This window comes from Panulirus ornatus, chromosome 66 (genome assembly GCF_036320965.1).
Source record: "Panulirus ornatus isolate Po-2019 chromosome 66, ASM3632096v1, whole genome shotgun sequence".
NCBI classification, from domain to species: Eukaryota; Metazoa; Arthropoda; class Malacostraca; order Decapoda; family Palinuridae; genus Panulirus; species Panulirus ornatus.
Genome location: NC_092289.1, coordinates 428,327 through 451,446, shown reverse-complemented (window position 1 = coordinate 451,446; position 23,120 = coordinate 428,327). Strand labels below are relative to the sequence as shown.

At 41.7% G+C, this 23,120-nt stretch overlaps 1 protein-coding gene across 6 annotated transcripts in view; it reads right to left on the bottom strand.

Moving 5' to 3' along the window:
• Positions 1-23,120, bottom strand: part of LOC139746861 (uncharacterized) — a 526,669-nt gene that overhangs the window by 258,799 nt on the left and 244,750 nt on the right. For all 6 annotated transcript variants that reach the window (XM_071658484.1, XM_071658485.1, XM_071658486.1 and 3 more), the window contains one exon: positions 21,768-21,956. In XM_071658484.1, coding sequence (XP_071514585.1) covers positions 21,768-21,956 — 189 coding nt within the window. The remainder of the gene's footprint in view (positions 1-21,767; positions 21,957-23,120) is intronic.

Here is a 23,120-nt window from a genome sequence, read left to right as displayed (position 1 = left end):
GATAATTTATCTACCCCAGCTACTACTATTGTGACCTCTGACTGAGGTGTGCCATTATGCCTGCTACTTGTGTCGTAAACTACCAGTTCTTAGGATCAGGTCAAGCAAGTTTTAGGTCCCTGGAGCTCTTTCCTACTGCTCAGCGTAATGCTCAGTGGTCCTGTGTAAACCTGTTGCAATAGAGCTCCAGCAGGAAGTTCCTTACCTTTGTCTTCACTCCCTAAACTCCTACCAAGGTCCTTAAACTCCTACCAAGGTCCTTAAACTCCTACCAAGGTCCTTAAACTCCTACCAAGGTCCCTAAACTCCTACCAAGTTCCCTTAACTACCTCCAAGGTCCCTAAACTCCCACCAAGGTTCTTAAACTCCCACAAAGGTCCCCTGGGTTCTGGGAGCTGTTTTCTCCCTTCGCATCACAATAACGTTCCTCTGTCATATTCCACATCTCAGCTCAGCCACTTTAAGCAAAACAAGTATAAAGTTGTCGTTTCTGTTTTTCACTTAAGATTCGCTTTTTCATGCAATTATCATGCAGCACAGAAAGACTAGTGACTTCAGGTGGCACTCCCGTTGCACCTGACCAGAATTATATACGTGGACGGTAAATCAAATTATTGGGCGTAATAACATTGTATACAAATGCTGCATACGAATGTACAAAGCGCCACCAAACACAATGAGCATCTTTGGTTTGCATTATGTTACGCCTAAGCTGCGTCATACGGAAAGTTAGTCTACGTTGCGCAGAAGGCATTGGTATCACCACTCCGTTACGATCTTTACATAAGGTTAGCACCTGGGCTGCCGTGGACACGTAACTAGCATGACGACCGTCTGAGGCCAGTCAGGGTGAGGTGGATGGTGAAGGACGACTGACAAGTAAGTTGAACTGTTTAAGTGTTAGCTGGGGAGGGAGGTGAGCTGGGGTGTATGCTGGGTGATACCAGGGCGGACTCACAGGTGAGGAGGAGGGCGAAGGTTGAGACAAGACTACCTAGGTAAGAAATGTGTGATTTTGTTGGAAAACGAAACATTTCTATCTTAATTTGTGCAAGGTTCGTGGCGAACAACATCAAGGTATTCATGTGTGCCATGATTCGTTAGATGGAGACAGGGTATGGTGCATGTGGGATGAGAAGTACTACAAAAACTGGATATTTGATGACCACAGCAATCTGGGAGCTTGAGAGATAATATTTTGGTCATAAACTGGTATAAGAACTATCTTTAACAGATAATCGTTTTTCTTATCAAAAATATGTAAGTTTGAATTACTTGTAAATATGGTCAACAATATGTAAACTAAGTATATAGATAACAACGAAAGCAGTTATGGTACCACATGGAGACATATGTCATTCGTCTTAAATGAAAATAATTATGCAGATATCTGATCTCTTTTGAGCTATCATAGAAAATTCTCCTGCGTCTGTTGTAGACCAATATTCGAACCCATTGTATTTTTCATATGTTTATTTTCGGCAATCCCAAGACGCGTTCCACAGTAACGCATGACAATCTCCACCGCCAAGACTAACGTCTTCCATTTCTATAATTTTCAAAAATGGAAATAATGGTTTCTCCATCTCTTTCAACATATCTGCTACGGGCAATTGGTGTTAGAAAGGATGTACGAAACATGAATCATACTAAAAAATAGGGAATAAAGGCTAGAAAGTGCAACCATAGCTTAGACCACATGCCTAAGAAGCAGTGAATTTATTCCAGTTCTTAAAGTGGTTTCCGCCAAGATTCGTAGAATAACAGAGTAACAGCTGCTGGTGAGGCATCATTCTGACGTGTGAGTCATTGCTAGAGATAAGTCCCACTTGACACCATGAGTGTCATTCCGTCAACATTGGTGTCCGCCTCAACATTCACGCTAAAAGGACGGGTGACTGACTGCTCCAGCCAGCTGGGAGTTAGTTATGAGCGCCAGCAAAGCGTAGACCTAAACCAGTACACAACCCATTATATGGAGTCAGTTACTGAGGAATATACTGCATCGTTATAACACCAAGACCCATCAACCAGGGGCTCTTGCAACCTCATGAATAGCTGATAGCTGGTCACTGCAGGATCTGCACATATGAACATCTTTTCCTTGGAGTAAGTGAATATATCTTGTACTATGTTTTTCTTCCACATAAACTTTAATGTTTTTAGTTTCAACCATGCACACGGAAAATGGGAAATCCAAAATATGGTTTTATGCATAAGTTAGATATACTCTGAACCAAGATGTTAGTCAGTGTCAGTGAGTTTCAACATATATTCTATATTTGTATAAAGGACAAGACTTCAAGTCTAGCTACGGCTATGTCTACAAGGATCTCAGTAACCATTATACTCTGGTAAGGATGAGGTCGTGATAGGATCGGAATTCATGAGTCTGTTAATACGACCATAATCATATTAATCATGTTCTTTACCCGTCGCCCAAAAGGGCACTGATTCTGATCGGGTGCCGACGGCGGATATTTTAAGTTTTTGCTGGTGTCAGCGTCTTGTTTACTGTGCAGTCCACACTGATCATATGAATGGTAAAACAAACAGACTACAAAGATGGGCAGATAATTATATCACCATATACTACAAAGCTGATTCATTATATAGGCTTCCAGTCTTTTCATACAACAGACTTTTATATTTGAAGCAAAGTGGATATAAACACGAAATTTTAGATATCATGTTATTAACAATGCAGACTCTGAACTATTTCTTGCATGGTCTGTTTAGACCAGTCTGTAAAAGATTCAAATCTCTGACAAACTAAGACATGGCGAGGTTATGAATCCACGTCTATGATTGTGGGTACATAATTACCCTCGGAAGGACCTTTGGCTCCTGTGCAGGTAGGTTGGAGGCCACAGAACATCTCATCGATTTGCTTCTCATTCGACGTAGGTCCTGATAACTACTGGCGTCACTAGAACGACAGAAAGGTATTTCCTATGTGAAGTCACTGTTGTAATGCCTGAATGACTTTTGTATTGTTAACAATACTAGACCAGACGAACTTGGTCCCAAACCAGAGTTTATCAACCAACCCCTGCCCAGTGTGCTCGGGGTATGGCAAACCAAAAAACAGTCACCACACACATACCATCAGTACGACAAGGGTGTGTGAACAAAGAATCAAAACTGCAGAGAAAATATGTCCAGAATACCACTCACACAGTTCAGTAAAGCTGCATCATATGTATTTGCATCCTCAAACTATCCTCTGGTTTTTCATTTTACCTTTCCTAACTTTACCTTTCTTTTCCTCTTCTTATGAGCCAGTTGGAGAGAGAGAGAGAGAGAGAGAGAGAGAGAGAGAGAGAGAGAGAGAGAGAGATAGAGATGATAAAATCAAATCATGGTGTACGATAGAGCAACTTACTCAGAAGTATTAGACTTTGTCTTCAACCTAAATGGTAAAACTCTTATAAAGTCAAGGCCATGGGCAAGATTCTTTGTAAATAAAACCAGTTTCGGAAGAACCAACAGAGAGAGAGAGAGAGAGAGAGAGAGAGAGAGAGAGAGAGAGAGAGAGAGAGAGAGAGAGAGAGGGGGGGGGGGGGGGGGAGTAAACCTGTTTGTCTACATCCGGCAGTGTGTAATAAACAACAAGTTGGCTCCTCTGCCATGAACGTGGTATTAGCTACGTCTCTCCAGCACTCACCACGCCGACCCGACCGGTGAGGAAGGTAATGAGGGAAATAAGGGGAGGGACCTGTGGATGAGGATAAACACTGCTAGTGTGATCATGGTGACGGAGGTTGATCATCTTTGCGATAGTTTATGGCCGTAATTTAACTACGGGGAAGTAGGAGGTAATGGTAGCTATGGTTATAGTAATTACGTGTTAGCAACTGATTTAATGGTAGTTATGAAGGTGGTAGTAGCAGTGGAATTGTTGGTAACAATGGAAAAACTGTCAACTACTTTTACAGTGGCTACAAACGTTGTAATGATAAGAAAAGCCGTCACCCACGAGGAGACGAACCTAGTGTTAGTGGATCTAGTACTTACTGGGGAAATACTGTCCTCTATGACCAGAGGGAAGGCAGACGTACATATTAGTAGCAGTACGTGAAGAAAAGGTATCACTGTAATCCTTCTTCGCAGCATATTTTCGTTTGTTCGTTGTAAAAACAGCAGTGGGAGATAAAGATAAAGGAAATACGTGCAGGAAATGAGGTGAAAAAACAAAGCAACAAAAGCCGCATCAATAAAGATCTCAGAGACTTATATAGCATCTGTGGCAGCCACAGTACTCTATCTTAGCAACAGTGACGGCGTTGTGGTAATAAACCGAATAGAATATTTCGCAACCAAGAAAGCAAGACCAAGTACATAGTCTACAATACCATCAACATAACTAATGTAAAAGACACGCAAAGATCAACAGCTGCTGAGCTGGTTAATTCATACGTAATACGAAAGGAACCTGAGGCTACCTGCCCATATGTTTGAACCAATCTTGTCCCTGTGTCATTGGACCCAAGACTACTCCTGTCTGTGGATCCCATCCGTTCCCCTGCTGGTGAACCTCAGCTTGTCCTTGTCAGGCCTCCATCATCCACACTGCCTGTGCACCACATCCTCTCCAAAGGCCAGTTAATTCCTGTCCATCTCTTAATAACTGGTGTAAACCTTCCCTGACCATAGACCGACCATTGACCATACACTATACCAGTAACCTCTATCTGGCTAAACATTTCCTCTGCCAATGAACATTTAGTCTCGTTACAGCAACTTAAATTGTTTATAAGGGTGGACGTTAACATCATCATTATTAACGAATCTTTACCTTTACCCTATCACTGACGTTCGCTGTCACAAGTAATAGTGTGTTTGAGACAGAAGGCCCGTCTCCATTGCCAGGGGACGATCTCTCCTACTAGGGTCCCGATACCCCTGCCAGGCGCACTTACCTTTCCATCTACCACTAAATATTGACCTTCTACTTCAAGTTACCCTCAATACTTTTATGCTAGTGAATTAACTCGCTTCTCCCTGTCAGCAAACTAAAGCTCCCTTCTAGGCATTTTTGCCCCTGCCAGTAACCCAGCTTCCTGTTACCCTCCCTTTTCCTCATCCTCCTCTAGCAAGGAATTCAGCCTGTCCCAGAGATTCTTACCTTCCCCATTCCTCTAAGTGTATCCAATCCTCCTGTGCCACTGGGACACGGCCTCTATCCCACCTTGCCAAAGGACCCTAAATAAGACGCCTGACTCCCTAGGTTGAATCAGCCGGTGCGCGACGCCACCACCAAATCCGGGCGGAGCTTTGCGCTTAAGGAAGGTTGCTGCACTACCCCCCCCACCTTCCCCCAGCACACCCGCCGGCGCCGCCCACCCCCACCGGAAGAAGGAGGCGAGGGAGGAGCCCGGGCCGGCCGGTGGCGGAGGGTATGAAGCACAACTATTTCCCTTGTGAAAACTAACAGAATTGTGCGGGGAAATTTTAGGTCTTAGTTCTAGTTTGAACATACCTACCGGAACTGATATCAATAGAACGATAACTTCTGTCTAATCATAAGAACATTCCTGAACTAAACATATCAGTGCTTCAGACGAGTTTTCGTCGAGATGCACGATGCATAACATTACAGTATCAAACGAAAAAAAAAAATTGAGATGCAACATAAAGCGATATGAAGTGTGTTTACCTGGGAGGTTACATGGTCATGTGCTTTTCATCATATAAACAATATATATATATATATATATATATATATATATATATATATATATATATATATATATATATATATTTTTTTTTTTTTTTTGCTTTGTCGCTGTCTCCCGCGTTTGCGAGGTAGCGCAAGGAAACAGACGAAAGAAACGGCCCAACCCACCCCCATACACATGTATATACATACGTCCACACACGCAAATATACATACCTACACAGCTTTCCATGGTTTACCCCAGACGCTTCACATGTCCTGATTCAATCCACTGACAGCACGTCAACCCCGGTATACCACATCGATCCAATTCACTCTATTCCTTGCCCTCCTTTCACCCTCCTGCATGTTCAGGCCCCGATCACACAAAATCTTTTTCACTTCATCTTTCCACCTCCAATTTGGTCTCCCACTTCTCCTCGTTCCCTCCACCTCCGACACATATATCCTCTTGGTCAATCTTTCCTCACTCATTCTCTCCATGTGCCCAAACCATTTCAAAACACCCTCTTCTGCTCTCTCAACCACGCTCTTTTTATTTCCACACACCTCTCTTACCCTTACGTTACTTACTCGATCAAACCACCTCACACCTCACATTGTCCTCAAACATCTCATTTCCAGCACATCCATCCTCCTGCGCACAACTCTATCCATAGCCCACGCCTCGCAACTATACAACATTGTTGGAACCACTATTCCTTCAAACTTACCCATTTTTGCTTTCCGAGATAATGTTCTCGACTTCCACACATTCTTCAAGGCTCCCAGAATTTTCGCCCCCTCCCCCCACCCTATGATCCACTTCCGCTTCCATGGTTCCATCCGCTGCCAGATCCACTCCCAGATATCTAAAACACTTTACTTCCTCCAGTTTTTCTCCATTCAAACTTACCTCCCAATTGACTTGACCCTCAACCCTACTGTACCTAATTACCTTGCTCTTATTCACATTTACTCTTAACTTTCTTCTTTCACACACTTTACCAAACTCAGTCACCAGCTTCTGCAGTTTCTCACATGAATCAGCCACCAGCGCTGTATCATCAGCGAACAACAACTGACTCACTTCCCAAGCTCTCTCATCCCCAACAGACTTCATACTTGCCCCTCTTTCCAAAACTCTTGCATTTACCTCCCTAACAACCCCATCCATAAACAAATTAAACAACCATGGAGACATCACACACCCCTGCCGCAAACCTACATTCACTGAGAACCAATCACTTTCCTCTCTTCCTACACGTACACATGCCTTACATCCTCGATAAAAACTTTTCACTGCTTCTAACAACTTTCCTCCCACACCATATATTCTTAATACCTTCCACAGAGCATCTCTATCAACTCTATCATATGCCTTCTCCAGATCCATAAATGCTACATACAAATCCATTTGCTTTTCTAAGTATTTCTCACATACATTCTTCAAAGCAAACACCTGATCCACACATCCTCTACCACTTCTGAAACCACACTGCTCTTTCCCAATCTGATGCTCTGTACATGCCTTCACCCTCTCAATCAATACCCTCCCATATAATTTACCAGGAATACTCAACAAACTTATACCTCTGTAATTTGAGCACTCACTCTTATCCCCTTTGCCTTTGTACAATGGCACTATGCACGCATTCCGCCAATCCTCAGGCACCTCACCATGAGTCATACATACATTAAATAACCTTACCAACCAGTCAATAATACAGTCACCCCCTTTTTTAATAAATTCCATTGCAATGCCATCCAAACCTGCTGTCTTGCCGGCTTTCATCTTCCGCAAAGCCTTTACTACTTCTTCTCTGTTTACCAAATCATTTTCCCTAACCCTCTCACTTTGCACACCACCTCGACCAAAACACCCTATATCTGCCACTCTATCATCAAACACATTCAACAAACCTTCAAAATACTCACTCCATCTCCTTCTCACATCACCACTACTTGTTTTCACCTCCCCATTTGCGCCCTTCACTGAAGTTCCCATTTGCTCCCTTGTCTTACGCACTTTATTTACCTCCTTCCAGATCATCTTTTTAGTCTCCCTAAAATTTAATGATACTCTCTCACCCCAACATATTTGGAGCTATTAATCTTCTTTCTCTTATGTTCTCTAATTTTCTCAGTATTATTCATGCACCGGGTGGGAGCTCAAACACCAGTTGTCCAAAGTTATCCATTTACTTCAATCAAGCTTTCGCCTTCTCAGAAGCATCATCAGGAATATACAAAAAAGAGAAAAAACTCAGTCACAAACCTTGGATATGATATGTAAAACGCAAACAAAATATAAAAGACTCTGAAAAACACAGCACTTAGCACATAACAGTAAGGGGAAAACACAAAAAGCGAAACATATTAACAGTGCAATGAATGGTAGTATGAGTTACAATGTAAGTACAAAATATGGAAACAGAGTATATTCCAGCACTGACCATCACACTATATGCTGGCCATTGAAGAATTTACCAAACTCATTTGCTTCCTTCGTAATGCTAGTTACTCAATGACTGATCAGTGTAGAGGAGGGAGAGTGAGTCGCCATTCAAGTCGGGTATAAATACATGACTTTGTGAGAGAATACGATCACAGTGCATGGCCATGTGATGAAATGCAATCACAATTACTTGCTGAAACTGTGATTACGACTAAGAGTATAGGAAACTCTAAAAGGAATTGATTATCTTGAAATACTTTTTACGTAAAGGAAAACAATGACCATAACCTTTCATGATGCTTATTCTATGGTTTTCAGTTTAGGTAAAATACTTGTAGCCAACGACAGAAATAAATCACGAAGTCCTAAAGTAGTTGATATATAATTAACCATGATGATTTGAAGCCAATGATGGATATATTTCACGAGAACGTGTTGCCACTGACAGGTTATTCAGCATTGCACAGAGTCATCACGGGTTTCTGACAGGTATACTGTTTTAGGTAACAGCCATCAGGGCTGGACGGTATTTGAGCAGACTAGAGATACTCAACACCAGCCCATGAGGCCATTATAGTCAGGTGCTAAAGGCCTATACTCCCTGAGTCTCTTATTAAAGCGTACGTTAAGTAACAAAATGGAAAAAGCAACCCACCGCTGGGCACTTTCGAGTGTGTGTGTGTGTGTGTGTGTGTGTGTGTGTGTGTGTGTGTGTGATCAAGGAAGAGATCAGATAAACAGTTTTGTACAGCTAAAGTAAAACACCAAACAGATAACATAAAAGAAACTCTTACATTTCTATTATTTTCAGCAATGAAGGTGGTGTAGTGGTTATCGTTCCTGACCGTGACGCATTTACCCCCCCCCCCCAGGGTCAAGCGTATAGGTTCGAATCCTGGTTGCGGCAGTCCGCCCACAGTCAACCCACCTATTCATCCGCCCCTAGGAATTGGTCGATGAAATGGGTACCTGACTCAGACTAGGTATATGTATTATATACAGGGTTAATGGGACGGCCTTGATTAGGGCCTCAGCTGCCCGTGCCGTCTCAGTTAACATAAACTATAATGTCAGACGAAAATAGGAAGCGAGATATTCGTGTCGTCCATCACTGAACACAAGGAAAGTTTCATTTTCCACAACTTCTGTCGGTAAATCATTCCATATGACAACATTCCTATAAACAACATTATTTCCCGTCTACTAAAACAAATCTTCTCTCCTAAAACCTATAAATTCGTGATGGATTCCCAGTTAATGTAATCGTAATATAATGATTTCATCAGTTTCTTGAGTGTAATCCATTATGGTGAGAGTATATGCAGTCAAAATATCATCTGATCACTAAATACGTGCACATACACTGAATGTTAAATCAGTCACAGCCGATGCGACTACTGATCATGATAACCCTATCCTGGTCCTGTCTAGCACTAGGTAATAATTAACTAATCCGTGGGGAGGAGTTGCACTGAGTACATAGTGCAGCTACTCACTAACTACTGAACGAAGAGGAGGTACAGTTGGCACTCAATGCCAGATACTCGAAGATCAGTTTGTGAACATCCAGTCCACAGCAGTATGTACATAACGTGCATCCAGCCCTCAGCAGTATGTACATAACGTGCATCCAGCCCTCAGCAGTATGTACATAACGTGCATCCAGTCCTCAGCAGTATGTACATAACGTGCATCCAGTCCTCAGCAGTATGTACATAACGTGCATCCAGTCCTCAGCAGTATGTACATAACAACCAACGGTACACACCCACCTACTTACCCCGAGGCCCGGGGCCATTTCAGGCTGCCCGAGCCACTTAGCTCAGCTGTAAATTGTGGCTCTCGCCCCCGGCCAATACACACCTGTATCACTAGACACGCCATTGAACCTGTTAACAGGGTGCAGAGTATGGGCTTGGTGGAGTTAAGGGTAGAATGCTCGTCTCAGGAGGACGGTAACCTCACATTGTATAAACAAAATAACGTTTTACTTCAACTGAGACAAAGTTTGTCTTCACCAGGATTGTTAGAATATGGAATAATTACCAGGAAAAGTAATGTAAGCAACAGTATGGATAAACATGAAACGCATCTAACAAATCCTCCACTTCATCATCAAGAATTTTCGCGCCTCCGTATTTGTAAATATAATCTACAGACATTTCTCAATGCGTCATCTGTTGTTTCTCTAACCTAACCTAACTTAACCTCTATGTTTCTGATATTTCCCACAGTCCCAAACAGCTTCAAAAGGGCCCAGTGGTCTGTTGCTGTCTGCTTTCCCTTGTACTTCTTTGCAATCTAAATGACACATGCGATTGGTAATGCACAGCAGGACACTGAAGTGTGTTTCTAAGAAATGAGAAAGTAAATTCAAACAAAATATGAGTAAGACGTCAATAAAAGATTTGCCGTCCACAGACTCCCTCTTTGTTCAGACGCCACCTTTACTTGATTCCGTAATGAAGAATTTTTGTTCATTTATGTATCTTCTATCATGGCAACCCATCCAGGTCTCCGCAAAATGTTGACTTTCATCTTTATGAAGTCTATGTTGCCGTCTCCTACCTTCAGCACTTCCATGTCCACAGAGATCAAATGATCCATCTAAACCGAACACAACTTTACAACACATATTCCAGAAATTCAGAAAATGTCCACGCTGCCATTGGTGTACATGTTAACATTGGTGAACACGCTGCCCCTGGTGTACACGTTGCTATTGGTGTACACGCTGACACTGGTGTACAAACTGCCATTGCTGTACACGCTGAAATCAATTTACGCAAGAACAGTTAAGAACAAACAATATGTTTCCCGTACACCGATGTGCGTCATGCAGACTGACAGGCCAGTAAAATATCATGTATTCCTACGTTTAGCAACCTATCAAGGAAACTCACATATGAATGTTAATGCTAAGAAAAAGAAAAGGGCTGTTGAAATGGAAAGGTATTTCTGTGATCAAACTTGTTGCTACTAACAAGACGTAAAGAAAGAAAGAAATAACCTCGACGTGCACTTCTAACTTTTAGTGACTGAAACGTTGCACATATTGCAGGAGCCACTTATGCTCGGTGCTATACGAGGTGAGCACTCACAACAACAACAAGATGTTTTGGTCACTGGTCCAGGTGTCTGTTCATTAACGATCTCATCCTTCCTGAAGCGCACATCATATCATATAAATTCCATAGTTCACATCTATTTACAGGTAAGGATGTCTGAAATGCAGGTGACGAACATTCTGAATAGCAAGAGCGCTTGACGAAGACCGTGCAGTGTACGAGGATATAGCAATGGCTATCATTAATTTCTGGTGGAGTAATTATGATGTTGAAAGGCTTCATTCCGGTTACTTGACAATTACAAATAGAATGAAGAATTCAGTAACAGGTTTGGAGGTCGGCTATACATAGCGTTGAGTACAGGTGAAACAATCAACTCTGCTTCCCCATGTGTCGTCATACACGACCAAGTCGACCATACAGCAGGAGAGCAGCGTACCCACAGGGAACTTATTTTTCCGAGGGTTAAGATTATAGTAATAAACTTTAGAATGGAAAACAGGAACACTGCATGAAATGAAGGAAGCTATGTGAAAGCAGGCGGGAACCTATATGAAAGAAATATAAACGAAATGAGAATCATAATGAAAATATGAAAGGATGAGGAACAAGCAGTCGAGCAAAAGCCATTCTTGAAGGGAGAAGATGAAGAAGAAAGAATGCCAGGAATGGCTTCTCCTCAACCTTTATCAGCGAGGACTTTGTGCTGGGGTCATGTGTGTGTGTGTGTGTGTGTGTGTGTGTGTGTGTGTGTCTGTGTGTGTGTCCGGGTTTGAGGTGTATCCAATTACACCCACAGCCAATGACTTATCTGATCCTTGAAATTCTGACAAAATTTCCTTGAAAATATGTAGTTTTTCTCACTATTCCGCCTGATCTTACGTAGTGATTATCTACAGTAAGAAGAGTGAAAGTAACTCTAAGCAGCATGAATGATTCTTGTTTTTGGAACATTAGAACAAGATCTGAAAGTAAAATGTGATTTGATGTTACTGAATAGTGATACCATCATCTTTATTTATTGCATTTATAGATACGAAGAAATTCAGATGAAAGAGACTGAGATAAGGTTAAGAAGACATGATGTAAGTAGGTTGATATAGATTATAATTTGAATGTGAATACAAGGCACTTGTGACAGGCATTTACTATGAATGATTACCTCACGCAAGCAGGAAAAATAAAACATCGAACATAAGCAGATCGGAAGAGGATTTGAATTTCATAAAGAAAGTTCGTGAAAAACGTCATTTTAATTCCTGACGAAGACTGTTTCGAAAGGAGAATGTATGACAGACAGAACACAAAGGATGATAATATAAAAGTGTAGTAGGGGAGGACGTTCTAATCTAGAAGATCCTTAGGTGCAAGAAGTTGATACTTACATATGGAGGAAAGAAATGGGCAGTGACTCCCGAACACAAAAATAGAATGCAATTATCTGATATGAGAACAATCAGTACAATAACTGAGAGATATCAAAGGAGATAGACAGAGACAAATGGTAGATCCTTTCCCACTGCAAAGAAGGATGGAAGCAACTCAAGTGAGATGATCTGGACCTTTACAAAGTGGAGGAAGAAAATGTGACCAAGATAAGGTGGATTTGGAGAACTGGTAACCTGAGACACGAGGGAATGGGTTATCAAGGAAGACCTAGAGCCATATAAGGTTGCATTATCATATGGTCAAGTGTCATTATTATGAGTATATGACATACGCATATTCCCTCTCTGTCAGTAGGATTCTAATCATCTGTTATATTAAACACATCTCTCATATTGTTACATATCAACACAATATATGACTGTCCTAATCTCAATAATAAACCTTATGAATTACTGCAAGGCATCACCTGTGTGGCCCCATGATCGTTTCTTCAGGTCTAAACTTGTGTGGTTCATCCGCCACAATTGTATTTATATATAAACATCACTACTTCTTGTCCTCTTTTTTTCTTCGGAGTAACAACAGCTCGGAGCCTCCGGCCTGACCTGTTCCTCTCTGCTGGCGCCCCGCCCAGGACCCCCCCTTCCCCCGCACCGCGCTGCTGCCGGCCAGAGCCAGAGGTGAGCGGAAGTGTACCCAAGATAAGATCAGCCCCGGTCGAAGGGATATGACCGCTGGCGACCCCACCCTCTGCCCAGACAGTCACGGGCGGTAGGTGACCGGCCGCCCATCCCTTCTAACCTCCCGACCCCACACTCTGTCCCTTTCCATCCAGTCCTTGTCACGAGCTTTGCGCTGGTCGTGAGGTAACTTTTGGCTATAACAAAGGCTAATGGGCTGGAGAACACTGGCATATATCATCATTACTTCGTTTGCAGGTACTTTTGACTTGATTGGATTACACATCTTTGACCAAAGAGGTTTCGAAGGCTGTTAAAGCTAACAAAGAAAATATACCACTCAGCAAACAGTAGAACATGGCAGAATGGCGCGGATCAGTAGGAGTATACACTTGATGTGCCTTTATCAAGATAATTGGTTTTATTATTGTAAGCAATGAGTTACTTAGAGTTACAGAGATACTTGAATACTTAAAAAAGAGAAATTCAACCCCTTAAAAGCAGTAGAGGACAAGGGCAGCAAAGTAAAGGGTCTCTTCCCACCCTCTACACCATCCGGCAACACCGAACAGAAAACAGGTAGAAAAAATGTCTTGCATGATTAATATGCACGAGGGAAATGTTTATAGGAAAGTTAAAAGGTAGAATGAACATAATATGTCATGCATCTCATCATCAACGACATGCGTCCCTTCACTTTTTGTTATAAAGACAACATTGGGCACAAACATGAGCTCCAGCCTTGCAGGTTACCATGTCTATATTACTCCTCATGCGGATGAATGATACAATAATTGTTCCTTGATTCCTTAAAGCTGAAGACACGGCTTAATCAATGTCGGCATGTTACAGCAGCATGGCCAGGGAGAGATCGGTGGTTGAGAAGGTTAGCATAATATATCATTACCTAATGCGCTCTGTTAGACCTTCCTCTTCTTCTCTGTTCACTATACCAACATTCGTGATCTCTCTAGTTATCTCTCCTCAGTTGAACACCATCTGTCAAGTACCTCTCCTAATACCTTACTCCATTCTGAGACCCAGTTGTCTAATGATGTTCTCAATGGATTCTTGTTCACTTTTACTTACGATTCCGGTTCAGAGGTTGTGTCTGTGGTTGTTCCAACACCAACACAAATGTGAAATGCCGGAAAGCCATGAAATGCCTGGCAATTACCGTTCTATTAGCCTCAAAATCAATCATATGTAAACTTCTGAAGTCCATTATTAGAGATAAAATGGACGTCTATCTGGATAAACAAAGTCTGATCAATAATACGCAACATGATTTAAGAAGGCATAGATCGTGCCTTACAAACCCCCTTGAATTTCATCATAAAGTATTCAACACCCACAACAAGACAAGAACAACAGATATTATATTTCTAAACTTCTATAAAGAGTATTCAACACCCACGACATGACAAGAACAACAGATAACATATTTCTAAACTTCTATAAAGAGTCGATAACGTCCCCCACATCAAATCGATGCATAAAGTCCGGGTCCTGGGAATTACTTGTTGTCAAGGAAACCGAGTTGAAGCTTGACCACATGATAAGGTAAAGAGTCGTAATGATTGGTGAATCATCACCGTGGTCACACGTTACTAGTGCTGCTCCCTAAGGATCCGTCCTTAGGCCTGTACTTTTCATTATCAATGCAGGACAGAATAATTTAGCGCCCAAATTTGCATACGACACAAAGATAGGCAGTGCTATATCAACTGAAGAAGACAGGCAAAAATTATGAAAAGATGTAGATGAAATCGCTGAATGGTCTAGCAAATGGCAAATATCATTTAACGGTAATAAATTTCAGCGATTGCAAGTATAGAACCTCAAATAAGAAATTGATTAGGAACTGATGGGCCACAAGGTAAAGGACACCCCTAGACTGAGGGATCTAGGGGTCACTCTCTCCAATAACTTCAAATTCCCCAGCACTGAAATGAAGCTGCCAAGAAAGCAAATAGGATGTTAGGACACATCAACAGAGACATTACATCAAAAGACAAGGATGTGATATTGCCACTATACCTAAGTCTAGTTAGATCTCACCTCAAACATTCAGTGCAATTTTGGGTCCCACACTTAAGCAAGGATACTCTTAAATTGGAAGCAGTGCAGCGAAGGGCAACTAAATTGATTCCTACCTTGGGCAAGAAACCATACGAGGAGAGACTGCGAGAATTGTTTTCGCTAAGCAAAAGGCGCCTTCGGGGCAAACCAGTAGAATGTTTTAAAATACTGAAAGTATTTAACAACGTCGATATTGAACATTTCATCACAGTAGCGCCAGAATTACTGACAAGATGAAATGGACTAAAACTTAGGTCACCAAGTTAATCTGGACTGCACGAAATATTCATTTACCGACGACATTATTGATGCGTGGAATAAGTCTCCAGAAAATGTTGTTTAGAGCAACATCCTTAGTATCTTTAAAATTAGGCTTGATCATCACTTGTCACTCTCCGATATTGAATAATTCATTTAATTAGTCATCATAACACAGTGGTGTATCATGTTCTCAACCAGTGATCTTTACCTGGCCAGGCCGCGGTAACATACCAACATTGATTAACCCATTGTATCTGCTTAACCCAATGTATCTGCTTAGAGAGAGTAAGAACTACTGTATCATTCATCAACATCAGGAATAATATAGGCATGGTAAGTCGAGAGGCTGGAGCTCACGTTTACCCTTAGTATTGTCGTTATAACATAAGAGTGATGGGATGTATGTCGTTGGTGATGGGATGCATGTCGTTGGTGATGGGATGTATGTCGCTGGTGATGGGATGCATGTCGCTGGTGATGGGATGCATGTCGTTGGTGATGGGATGCATGACATATTCACGTTCATTCTACCTTATGATTTTCCTATAAAGATTTCCTTCAGGCATATTAGTCCTGCATGGTATTCTTTTCTACATGTTTTTCTGTCAGCGTGTGCTGGAGGGAGCGGAGGGTGAGGAGGGAGTGGAGGGTGAGGAGGGAGTGGAGGGTGAGGAGGGAGTGGAGGGTGAGGAGAGACACTTGGCTTTGCTATTCTTCTCTTCTACTGCTTTCAAGGGGGCCGCTTTTTTTATGTATTGTTAAGGCCAGTCCACATCGCTAAGACCTTCGGTCTGCGTGATCTGTGTATTTGTGTAACTCTCTCTCTCTCTCTCTCTCTCTCTCTCTCTCTCTCTCTCTCTCTCTCTCTCTCTCTCTCTCTCTCTGTTGTATCTGACTGCCTGTCTGTATCTCCTTGACCTGTATCCAACACGATTAGCAGCCTTGTTGCCAGGGTAGACTAACCACAGTTCCACTAATGAAACAGAACCAGACTCCACAAATCCATCATTAATGCAATCACTCAACAAACGTGTGTCGTACCTACAGACCCGCATGAACTCATAATATAGTCATAATTGCCAGAGGCCATAAATCACAGAGATGCGTATCACAAAAAAGGCTTCAAAGCAATCATGGACGATCGAATCCACTGTCCTTTGGCTGTGTCGCATTGAGTACAGTCTGTTCTGTGTTGGGAGCTTTGAATAGCAAGAACTCTGACCATGGCTCGCAGGTCGCTGGAACTTGAGGTTGATACATATTCCTGTTCGGTCTGTTAATGGTGGCGCATGAGCAAGTCAATCGGTTCGATTAATGTTGTCGTTTTCTTTATTTCTCTCGTTCCCATGTGTTCTCTTGAGCGTATTCACATTTCTCCCATTATCCTTCAGTTGTGCTCAGTTGAAACCAAAATCCTTTTTTATTTTTCTTTCCCTCGTTCTTGTCTGTTTCATAGTAAGGTGGCTTCAACAGGTGGAGAATCAGCACCTCCTCTGAAAGCTCTGTCATATTGTTTGTTTTGATGATAGTCTTCACACCTGTTATGACACGGAACTGCAAGAGATGTTGAATCTCAGGTCTAATTTATTCTATAGTCTTCCACAGATTGTTATGTTAATCAGTACAAAATGACGTAGAGACAAAGCAGTTCACTGCTTCAGAAACGGACAACATAAACGATTTCTGTGCCGCAAATACAAACGTGGCAATCAGCCTTGATATCTGAAATTGAATAAATACTAAACGCGTTGAACAACTGGTCATGTACATATGTGAACAACTGGTCATGTACATATGTGAACAACTGGTCATGTACATATGTGAACAACTGGTCATGTACATATGTGAACAACTGGTCATGTACATATGTGAACAACTGGTCATGTACATATGTGAACAACTGGTCATGTACATATGTGAACAACAGGTCATGTACATATGTGAACAACTGGTCATGTACATATGTGAACAACTGGTCATGTACATATGTGAACAACTGGTCATGCACATATGTGAACAACAGGTCATGTACATATGTGAACAACTGGTCATGTACATATGTGAACAACTGGTCATGTACATATGTGAACAACAGGTCATGTACATATGTGAACAACTGGTCATGTACATATGTGAACAACTGGTCATGTACATTTGTGAACAACTGGTCATGTACGTATGTGAACAACAGGTCATGTACATATGTGAACAACTGGTCATGTACATATGTGAACAACTGGTCATGTACATATGTGAACAACAGGTCATGTACATATGTGAACAACTGGTCATGTACATTTGTGAACAACTGGTCATGTACGTATGTGAACAACTGGTCATCTACATATGTGAACAATTGGTCATCTACATATGTGAACATAGGTGACCATCCGCAAACGTGTACACAAGTGACCACCACCACACGTGTAAACAAGTGACCACTTCACGTGTACAAAAGTGACCATCCGTACACACGTACACAAATGATCACCAACACACGTACACACAAATGTATGCAAATGTATGCTGTGCCGCTTTTCTTCTGGATCACTCGTGTTCCTATCACTTACATTTATATATATATATATATATATATATATATATATATATATATATATATATATATATATATATATATATATACATATATATATATATATATATATATATATATATATATATATATATATATATATATATATTTTTTTTTTTTTTTTTTTTTTCATCGATGGCCTTGGTATTAAAGTGGCCAGGTCTCAGCCTAGCACGAGCCTTTGAGCAAACGACGGCCTTTTCTCTGCTTGTCGCCAGCAATTTTCTTACCCGCGGGTGTGTGTGTGGAAAGTCTCACCCCCGTCGAGTTCATGTATTGACGGGTTGTAGTTGAGACTTGGCGGTACTAGAGTAAGGTCCCAGCGTGGCAACAGTCTGGCTGGGAGTGCCTGGAGTGGAGTGGGAGAGCACTGGGGTTCCCGGTGGTAAGAAGAGGACATCTCGTTCCCCAACATTTGACATAAGTTTGATAACGTAGATTTCTATTTGTTTGATAAACATCTTTATCAGCAGCTGAGCAGGAATGCTGAAGGATGCTTTTTATTACTGCGGGCGGCATTCAAAAAAGATATAAGATCAAATAAAACAAATATTCAACCATCAGAAAACTTGAAATGTATTTCTCTTTCAGAACAGCAACTCTGTAAGTAGGGAGAACCGATTTGGAAGTGGCAATGACGGCTTTCTTCTTCACCTTCCTTCTCGTTACAATAATGTCAATGGCGGTTTACGTATCAACTGACTTCATCTTACATTTTGACTTGAATCTTCTCGGGTACATCATTCAGTATTCGACTGGACTCTACGTCACAGTTATAGTTCAATGAGGTGATAGCTTGGTACGGTTACAGATTGCTGTAATTACAGCCCACCACTGCCAATTTCTCCTTGGGTCCCCACATGATACAATCATATCTCAACAAGACTGATACAAACACACCTTGATAAAGGCTTCGTCACAGCCCGCAACTCCCGCAGCTTACTGCTATCACTTCCTACTACATCTACAGCTTACTGGAATAACAACTTGATACAACCATAGCTTGCCGCGGCTTTAGTCTATTACAACCATAACCTACTGAAGTCACAACTTGTCAAAGCCACAGCCTACTAAGACCCGCATCACATGAAGCTAAATGAAGTTACAACTTGGTATAAATGCGGCTTTATAATACCATGTCTTGTTATCACCAAAGAAATCAGGTAACATCCTGCTACATCCACAACGTAATGAGCTACAACTTGCCTCAGCCACAGTTTACTGAAGTCACAACCTATAATAGCCATAGATGAGTGAAGTCACAACCTACCACAGCCATAGTTTATCGAAGTGAAAACTTGTTGCGGTTTAGCGGTCACATCTTGATGCAGCCATAACACAATGAAGCATTAGTTTACCTCAGCCACAGTTCTGCAATTTCACTGCATCATTGTGACAACCTACACATTACTCGTCACAACCTACAGCTGACACACATCACTCGTCACAACCCACTCCAGAAACAGGTCACTATTTCAACTTGCAACAACCATAAATCACTAAGGTCAAAACCTATTACAACTACAGCTCATTCCAGGTGCCTCTGCCCTCCTCTACCATGTAGCGCTGATGCACCAAGTCATTATGGTAAACAGTAGACTACTTAACCATGCCACATGTGACGTCATGGCATAAGCTGTATCATTAGTGACGTCACTACCCGGGTATGTCTTATAACTGATCTTTCTACTTTCCTCTGGCTCTTTCACTTCGTCATTACAGAATCTCTATGATTCATCCATTTCACATGATATAAGAGAACAATTCACACAGCTTGATCAGTACAATTTCAATTTTGGGTAATTTCACGTCATTTATAATTGTTGATATCAATTCTATAAAGTAATGGTGAGCAGGCGTCATTGTAGTGAAATCGATAAATTGAGGAGAGTGGTGTCAGTGATCACAAGGACCCCTGATCACCACATCAGAGGCAAGCCAAAGTTCAAATGTTTATTTACGTCACTAAACGTTATACACAACATCTTGACAACGCTATCGCCGCCGAGCTTGTCGTTCTTCCGGGGCCAACGGCCAACACTAGGGTGTCTGATGGTCCTGTAACTGCAGCTCAGCGTCAAGCTCATTTCATTTCATAAACAGTCCTTCCGGAATCATTTCCAGATATCAAAGATGTTCCCCAGTAACCAGAGCTTCCTATCCACAACCAGGCTCTACAAACCTCTCCATGGTTAGCCATACCACTTTATGTGCCCTAGTTAGGCTCACTGGAGAGCAGGGGCGATGTCTTGGAGATCCTGACACGGGCGAAGTCCTGACTTGGAATTCCCTCTTGAGGGGGACTGGTCTTATGGGCCGTAATGGTGTCAAATTCTTTTATCATGGTAATTAGTAAATAAATGAGGAGCGTCAACGTGTATTTGACCTAAAGTTGGCACAAATGGTCCTGTTTCAGCAGGAAAAAAAAGGACTGCAACTAGGAACAGACCATTGGATCCTCTCCTCTGCTGCTGTCTGCGTTCCTCTGTCTTATTCAAATAGTCTTTCCCGTGAATTGAAGGTCAATTGCATATTGATGCTATTCACCTATTCTTTAGTTCGTTCGTTTACAACGACTGTTAAATAAAAGCTTGATACCTTCAAACTGACCAACCTGGGCTGAGCGCCAGGATCTGCTACCCTTCTTTCCATTTCTCTTCTCCTGGCTCTCACTTGCTCGCCGCCACACTTTCCAAAAACTTTCAAAAAGAAAATCCCCCTAAATTTTCAACTTTTACAACCAGTCTCTCCAGTCAACCGTCAAGAAAGATATTCCCAGGTTTACCTTGAGCCACCTGGACCTGGACAACAACAAGATAAATGTTACAACAGACGCTTTATTGACTTTTGTCGTTGACGATCACGTGTGATAACTTTGCCCTCAGCAAACAATGAAGCCTCGAAACTCAGGAAAATAACACAATGTAAACTGTATAATTTCCTTATCATCTACACTCTTCTCATGATGTAATATGGATCAGGATCATTGAAACAATCAATTTAACAATACAACGAATTCTACATTTTGATTAGCAAGAAACTAAAAGCAAATACAACGAACATCATCACTTAAAAATATTGAAGGATTCACACAGGTTTGCAGAAAATCCCCAGGAATCCTGTTTTACGGCTTTCGCATTTAGTCGACCCTAAAGGTCATGGAAAACATTTGCTGATGCCAACAGATCTGTTGGTTATCATCCCAACCGAAAAAGAATATTGTCAACCTCTAATCAACAGCGACATATAGTAGAAAACGTAAATTTTAACAACGCGTAATTGAACGGACGATACACTAACTACCCTTCTCAAAGAAAATGAGAAACGGGTCATATGGTCGTTTTCTTTTAAGCAAACTTCCTGCTTCGTTCTCTTATTTTCAAATGGGTAACTATGGAAAAGTATTTACGTCCAATTCACCGGTAATTCAATTAAGTGTACTAATAATTTAAGAATAATGAATGAAGCATGAAAACATTTCATCTTCTACTTCATTTTGTCAAAGTCCTACATAAAAGAAAATGGAGGATAATTTGAAAGATAGAGACATCATAGGGTAAAGAAAATGAGTATTTACCTGTCTGAAGCACCTCATATTCCTGGAGCAGAGTCTGGCAAGCCTCGTCTGTGAAGTACAGAGGGCAGCAGAAAGTCTCTGCTGTTGGAGAGGATCGTGAATCAGCTCCAGCTGCTGTGAGAGGCTGTCGAAGGTCTGTTGCTCCACTGCCATCGCATCCTGGAGGGTCTGAACCAGTTCAACCAGACCCTGTAACGACAACATCCCCAGTTACTTGATGATGATAATAATAATAATAATAATAATAATAATAATAATAATAATCCATGCACGGACAATCAACAAGAACAGATGTTCTCTCTCTCTCTCTCTCTCTCTCTCTCTCTCTCTCTCTCTCTCTCTCTCTCTCTCTCTCTCTCATATATATACATATTATACTTGATCATCGTTTCCCGCGTCAGCGAGGCACCGCCAGGAAACAGACGTAGAATGGCTCATCCATTCATATACACATATACATACACAAACTGACATATACATATACACTCAGGTACATAATCATGCTTGCTTGCCTTCATCCATTCCTGGGGTTACCCCGCACCACAGAAAATATCATCGCTACCCTCTGCTTCAGCGAGGAAGCGCCACGAAAGAGACAAAAAAAGGCCACATTCGTTCACACTCAGTCTCTAGCTGTCATGGGTAATGCACCGAAACCACAGCTCCCTATCCACATCCAGGTCCCACAGACATTTCCATGATTTACCCCAGACGTTTCACTTGCCCTGGTTCAGTCCATTGACGGTACGTCGACCCTGATATACCACATCGTTCTAATTCACTCTATTTCTTGCACACCTCTCACCCTCCTGTATGTTCAGACCCCGATCGCTCAAAATTTTTTTCACTCCATCCTTCCACCTTCAATTTGGTCTCCCGCCTCTCATTATTCACTCCACCTCTGACACATATATCCTCTTTGTCAATCTTTCCTCACTCATTCTCTCCATATGTCCACGCCATTTCAACACACTCTCTTCTGCTCTCGCAACCACACTCTTTATATTTTCACACATCTTTCTTACCCTTTCATTTCTTACTCGATCAAACCACCTCACACCACATATTGTCCTCAAACATTTGATTTCCAAAAAATCCATCCTCCTCCATACAACTTTACATATAGCCCATGTCTCGTAACCATATAACATTGTTGTTAGAACTATCATTCTTTCAAACATACCCATTTTCGCTCTCTTTCCACACATTCTTCATCGCTCCCAAAACCTTCACCCCCTCCCCCCACCCTAAGACCCACTTCCACTTCCATGGTTCCCTTCACTGCTAAGTCGAAATGTCGAAATGTCACTTCCTCCAATTTTTCTCCATTCAAATTTACATCGCAACTAACTT